This window comes from Gavialis gangeticus, unplaced genomic scaffold (genome assembly GCF_001723915.1).
Source record: "Gavialis gangeticus isolate Ggan-Ray unplaced genomic scaffold, GavGan_comp1, whole genome shotgun sequence".
Taxonomy (NCBI): Eukaryota; Metazoa; Chordata; order Crocodylia; family Gavialidae; genus Gavialis; species Gavialis gangeticus.
In genome coordinates, this window is record NW_017729004.1 from 43350001 (window position 1) to 43357014 (window position 7014).

The window sequence follows — 7014 nt, forward strand, 5'->3', positions numbered from 1 at the left end:
GACCCGCTCGCGCCGGCATCGCTTGCAGAAGAGCCCGACCATGAACCCCCAGTGCGCCCGCTGTGGCAAAGTGGTCTATCCCACCGAGAAAGTCAACTGCCTCGACAAGGTGCGGGGGCCGAGGGCGGTGCGGGGCCGGGGCTGCCGCAGGTGCACCCACCTGGCGGCCTGGGGGGCGGGGCGGGGCAGCGGTCGGTGCCGCTGGCACGCGGGGGCGCAGGTCCTTGCAGGAGGAGGCAGAGCCCCCTCGGCGCGGCGCGCCAGGCTGCCCCTCCTCCTCCTCCTCCTGCGAGCACCGCAAGGGAAGCGGCAGATCGTAAGGAACGTGTCACAGCGCTGACGCATCGCTCCTTGGCCCGAGGGGGGAGCCCGCCGTGGGGCCGGGGGCCGGGACGGTGTGCTCTGATCCGAGATCTCGGGAGGAAGAAGGCAGGGTACAGACGCACCTTAGAAACTGACCGAGCGAGCTGCGCGCTCCGGGGTGCGCCCCTGCCCTGCCTCTGGTGAATGCCTCCCTCAGGTCATCGGTGACATCCCGCTGAGCTGGGGCTGATTCTGCCTCAGGCTGGCGTGCCTTGGAGGCTTCACCAGCATCATTCATGACACAACAGCCATTCTACCCTGACCGATACTTACACTTACCGGTACAGATCCGACAGATGCCCTTTTCCTCCTGAAATGATTCCTCTGTGATGTGGGTTCTCACCCAGCAGGATCATTTAATAAATAAGAGTGCAAGCATTAAGGCTGTGACAAATTGCTACAGACTGACCCCTGCCTCCCCACTCTCCCCTCCAGAGTGTAGCCTGATTAGGTGAGAATCCCATTCTGTGCCTGCTAAATGTAGCTCATCTTTAGGCGACCATAGGCTATGGATGGTTTGGAGAAAATATTTTTATTGATTTTTCTTTTTGTACCAATCAAAATGTCAACCTCCTGCCTTGGGTATCTGTTAATGATGCCGATATGGTCATGCTGGCACTGGGATCTTGATTTTTCATGTTAATAGGTAATTTATGGCTTTAAAATTGTTTCCCTAGTACTTGCAGATATGTAAGAAAGTAACTCCCATTTACACAAGCATATATTACAAGCCCTTAGCTTGCACAGGTATCGACATGTGATAGTACCGATTACACAATACTATAAGTAACTATCAATTACATTTCCTTACAGTACTGGCATAAAGGATGTTTCCATTGTGAGGTTTGCAAAATGGCTCTAAACATGAACAACTACAAAGGATATGAAAAGAAACCTTATTGCAATGCGTAAGTATTATGAAGACTTGCAGAAATGCACTTGAAAAAAGCCAGCTGACTTTGAAGATTGTGAGTTGCATCGCTTTGAAAAATTGGTTTATAGGTGTGGCAGGGCAGTTCTGATCCTCTATTTACATTGATTTAAGGAAGGTCATAGTGTTTATTGGCTGTTATACTGTATACCACTGTTTGAATATCAGATTTCAGCGTAACTGCCATACCCAATGATCAGAGTTAGACTTCAGAGCTGACTCCCATTAATTTCCTTGGGATCCTGGGCAATTCAGAGGTTTGCCTATGCATTGCTGTCAGTGCCAGATTAAGGACACAATCAGTATTGTATATACAAAAGTGTTCAGTTTTCCTGAGACAGTTGTGTCAAACACTTTAGATTATTTCAAATAGGCATTTTAAAAGTCAGGTTACTTCTCATTGTCCAGGCAGTTTTATTTTTTATGTTTCATTGTGTTGATAACCAAAAAGTTGCACTTCTTTTTTTATACATAGTCAAGTTCCAGGCAATTTCAGCTTCTGTTCCAATGGACTTGTAAGGTGCTTCTGTGTTTGAGTTGCAAATGCTATTAGAAACATTATATATATTTCCTGTGCTTGCTGCTTATATTATGCCATAAGGTTTGCCAAATGCATTTGAGTATTTTTTTAATTTTATAAACCCTTGTTCTTTTTATAAAAGGTATTTTTATATATTTTGGATCGGATTCAACCTTAGTATCATTGTGGTTGTGAATATATTGTGATTATTTCCATCCACACCTAAATAATAGTTGATTTACTTCTTATGATATAAATCTATTATAATCTTTTTCTGGAATAGTTTTCCGTAATTCTCCTAAAAGCTTTAATTCTCAGCATGGTAAATGCCACCATGAAGCAGTCCAATAGTTTGTAATTAACTTTAACCTTATCCTCTTCCAGAATAAAATCACAAAATAATTGTAAAATTAATTAAAAATACATGTGTACTGTAAAATTATCATTACTGTAACTGTTACTCTGCTGCCAGATCTTGAAGACTCCTCTGACTGAGTGTAATACTCCAGGAATTTCTTTTTCTGTCTGTAAGTTTCTAGTTTTTCCTGCAGTGTTTCGCCTTGCTATATGATGACATGAGATTATATCTTACATTAGGCATGGTCAGGCCTCGCTGGTACTAGTCTTAAATTCAAAGAAAAACATGCTATAGGAAGTAAGGCTGGTGATTCAGTAGGTGGTACATTGCCCTCCGAGTTGACGCTAAACCAGAGGCCTAGCCTGGCTTTGGAGGGTACTCTTTGTCTTTGGAACTGTTGTGTTTGGAACGGAGCGTAACATAGATGCCCATAATATAATTTATAATCATGATGAATCCTATGATAGTTTGGTATATTTTGATGGTATATGTTTTTATGTCTCCTGCCACAGCTAACCTGCAGTGCTGGTACTCTGTTTCCTTGAAAGTTCTGAAGTTGTTTTAGTGGTTTCTGTTTATTGTAACCCATGTTTCAACAAAATCGCCTTCAGCTGCAGGTGCATAGTGGGTGCAGTGTTTTATAAAGTAATCCCTACCTTTCAGCTGGAGAAGTGTTTCTTTTTTTATGCAGTCTGTATTGCCTGCAGGGATCTTTCGACGTAGGAGTGAGGAGTATTATACACCTTTAACATACAGTTCTTCCTTTCAGTTGTTTTAATTAATTTTGGTTTTTTTTGACAATTCATTCTCTACTTTAAAAAACTTTCCCAATTAGAAAAAGGTTCAAAATACTGATTGTTTATATAAATGAGAAGATCAGACTTCTTCACAAAATGAGAGCTGAATCAGTAAAATAATGTCTGAATTAGAAAAGGTGACTACTTCACCAAAAAAATCTAAACTGATCTTAAATTTTGTCATACCTTACGCACTGGATTTGAGTGACTTTTTAAAACAAATACTCAAAGTACTACATATATTACTGAAACACTAGAGTGGAGTAATGCATATAATGGATGGTGTGAACAATGTCGAATAACATTTGGAGTAATATAAAGTTATCAGTTTGGTTTCAAGCAAAACAATGTTTCCAAAATGTAACTCATAAATTATCTTTTGATGTTATCCTTTTACATATTTAAGTCAAATGTTACTTATTTAGTTGGCAGTACACTATTAAAATATTTAAAATGAGATTTAACTTACTTTATCCGTCTATTGATAAACACTAAAGAACTCAAGTCAATTATATCTTAATCAGAAAATCTGCAAAAGGATGAAAAATATAAAATTTACTCACCTAGGCTGTTGGAAGTGCTTGACAAACAGCAGTTATAATTAGATGGGTAATTAAAGCAGTCCATCAATAAAAGTATAATTTGTAGGCAAAAGTACAGAATTATGTACATCATAAAATCATTTAATAGGTTTGAAAGCCACAGTTACATTTTCATTTAAACAACTCGGAGTACATAAAAGCTCTAACTTCTATGATTCTGTACTGCTTTTTGTGGTAACCTAACACATTGACACAGTGTATTTTAACTTGTTTTTCAGCTTTATTGTCAGATAAATAATCTGTTTTCTGTTCTATTATCTGTTTCCTTGTTCTTTTTTGCATGAAATGGAAGTTATTTTGATTATTTTTAAACTAAGTCCCTTTAGAAGTAAATAGTAGTAGATACTGATCTGAGAATGTGCTGACTGCAAACTGCTTTTTTTAATGGTGGAGAGGAGGTCCTGAGAGAGAACTAATAGACCAAAGAAAATTAATGGCCCAAGAAGGATTAAGTTATGAAACATTTTTATTCAGTATGCTTAAGAACAAACGGGATTCATTTTCTACATAGGCAAGACATCTGTTTCAGGGATTTGTCTAGTTTCCAGCTGATGATTGTATAGTGTTCCAGTGATAAGTACATGTTGTTAGCAGTGATTATTTCTGCTATGCTAAAACTAGTAGAGATGCTACAGATCAAAACTTGGTTCCTTTGTCTTTGTGACCTGATATTCATTTTATATGTTTCTTATTAAGGTTATGGTATTTTTGAAGATTTTGCAGCAGAGCTTTTGGTGGAACTTCATACCAGTGGTTTCCAAACTGGGGTGGTAACAGTGGTGTCATAAGGGTAGATGACTGGGGCAGTAGCCCTGGGCACCCACTTGAGGATGGGGCAAAGATGGCAGTGGGAGCTTTTCTGGCCCCTGCCACCCTGAGTGCAGACCCTGGTTGTGACTCTAAATGAAATTGTTCCACTTATGAATGAGGTTGTGAGATCAACAGAAATTTGCTTCCAGAAGGGGGCTTGTAACTAGAAGTGAGTTGTGAGATCACAAGCAAAAACATTTGGGAACTAGTGGCTTGCCTTATGCTTGTGTACTATTGGTATGAAAGGAAGCAATATTTTGTGAATAATGTATGTGGCTGCCGGGCCTCGAATAGCTGCTGTCAGGTGGCCTTCGCTCTGGTGCTAGATGCCAAGCACCTTATGGACTCGTGTCGCAGACCGAGTAGATGTCTCCTCCTTGAGTCGCCTCCCCCGTTCTCGCCTGCCATGACTTGTTGTTTCTCAGTAGGTGGGATTGGTCATCGACTGTACTCGGTGGCCTGTGGGTCACCCGGCGGTCATTCATGGGGCTCTACCACCCCTACACCCTGGCCTCACGCTTCCTTTGGTGCATTGTCTGACTGTTGGCCTTATCCCCTCCGCTGGGATAATGCCTCCTGACTTGGCATCTAGGTGCCCGTGGCCTATAGCCATGTTTGCCCGTGTGGGCCTACCCCTCGGCCCTCCTTGCCTCAGCCCCTTCATTTGGGGAAACATAAAAAAAAGGTAAACCTTCCGAGGCTTCTCCTCAGCCCTGTCCCTCGGGGATACCTGCACTCTCCCCCTATGCCCCTTCTTATGGGGTAACTAAATAAATGTAGTAACAAAACACAAAATAATAAGCCACTTCCTGACGTGGTGGCCCCCTGCCCCCTTACTATCCTTCCCCAGACTCTAGTGGGGGGGTTGCTTTACTCCTGACCCGTTGCCTCCAGCATTCACTCCCGTCTGCTTGTCAACCTGTTGGGACCAGCGGCGATACCCGCCCAAATTGTAAACCCCTCAGGGCTCTCCCAGGGTCTTCTCCCCATGGCGTGGCTTCCTCCTTGCCCCTGTCATCCCAGCACTCCCGCCTGGGGTCAGCTCTGCCTCTGGGTGCAGCTCCAGCTCTGCCTGTGGTCGGCGTGCTTGTCACTCCCTTGCCGTCCTGTGTGGGGTGTTCTGTCTTGCCCTGCCAGCATCTGCCCCTGCTTGCCAGGCTCCGAGGGTCCCGTGGGGAGGATCCCTTTCGCTCCCTGTGGCAGCTGCAGCTCCTCTCCCGTGCTGCCTGCCTCCTCTACGGCATTGGCCGCCATTTTTATTTTTGTTGGCTGGCATCTGAAGCTGACTTAATTAGCCAGCCATAATTGAATAAAGAGGCAGCTGACGAGCCACGCGGACTCTTCATTCCGCCCCTTTTGCGCTGCATCTTGTGCTGCTGGTAAGTATCCTCCGTTACTTCTGTCCCTGGGACAATGTACAAAATCTGGGTTCAGTTGCCAATTCTGCCACAGCACTCCTATGTGATTCTCGGCAATGTACAAAGTCAGTACTTCCATCTTGCATCAAAAAATCTTGGTTTTCCCTTCTGTAGAAGGGCAGTTTTACCACTTCCTTTCTTTCACCGTTTATCTTATGTATATATTTTGAAAGTTGTTTGGGTCACAGCAGTCTCTTGCTACATATTTATACAATGCTTGAAACAATGGGGTGTTGAACATTCCTGTGAATGCATAATTATTATTACCATTTAAGTTTTCAGTTCACCTTGCTCTCACTTTTCTAGAAGCCCCAATAAAAATTTGTTTCTAGAAACCGTCATAAATATTTTCAGTATCCAGTGCTGGGGCATTCCACTATCAGATGTGGATTACAATTTTAGCTCTATTTTTGACAGGCTATGTGATCTAAGACAAGTCATTTAACCAATCTGTGTCTTATCTGTAAAATGTTGTCAGTGATAGTTGTTGCTTGTTTGCAGATAATTGTAAGAATTACAGATGAAAATGAATCTATATTTATTTTATATGTGGAAATTATACTTTTTCACGTAAAACTTTTTGTAAGTTTTTCTGTACAAAATGGTTGCTGATGCCATGTAATTGTAAAAAAACCCCAAAACAACCCCTCCTCCCCACCCCCAAACTCAAAAACAAACAAACCCCCAACCCTAGTAGGTAATGTTAGGAAATAAATTACATGTTGGTAGCAGCTAGTTATGTGCTAGTTTGTAAGGTTTTTAAATCACTGAGTTGTCTGTGATCATTTTATGGAGACTTTTCTTATAAATAACTTATAAAACATTAAAACAAACCCTTGCTTTTATGTCCTCCCCTCAGTATAGTTTATCATGTATCCTAGGCTTCCATTATTATTTAGAAATTAATTCCAGATAAATTTCCCAAAGCCAGAACATGAGGTTACTTTTTTGCATAAAACATTTTTCTTTACTTGTAAAAATTGAAATGGGCAGATTTAGAATGTTTTTACCATAGTAGCCAGACCTGCTGATGAAAACTGACTCCCTGCCTGGGAAACTTGTTCAACATAAAGACATGGTGATTAGCAGGGATCCTGGTTTTCCCTGATAAAAATTGCAAATTCGCTAATAAAAAAAATGGCAAAATCCACTACTAAAATGAAACGCTTCTCTTTCAAACACGCATTTAAGCAATTTGGAAGCCTACCAGTGACT

The 7014-nt window shown here is 41.9% G+C and overlaps 1 protein-coding gene across 1 annotated transcript in view; it reads left to right on the forward strand.

Moving 5' to 3' along the window:
• The first annotated feature begins 6 nt into the window (after positions 1-6).
• Positions 7-7014, forward strand: part of NEBL (nebulette) — a 647345-nt gene continuing 640337 nt past the window's right edge. Inside the window, exons 1-2 of the mRNA XM_019508319.1 lie at positions 7-109; positions 1177-1271. Of these exons, the coding sequence (XP_019363864.1) occupies positions 41-109; positions 1177-1271 (164 nt within the window). The 5' untranslated portion in view covers positions 7-40. The remainder of the gene's footprint in view (positions 110-1176; positions 1272-7014) is intronic.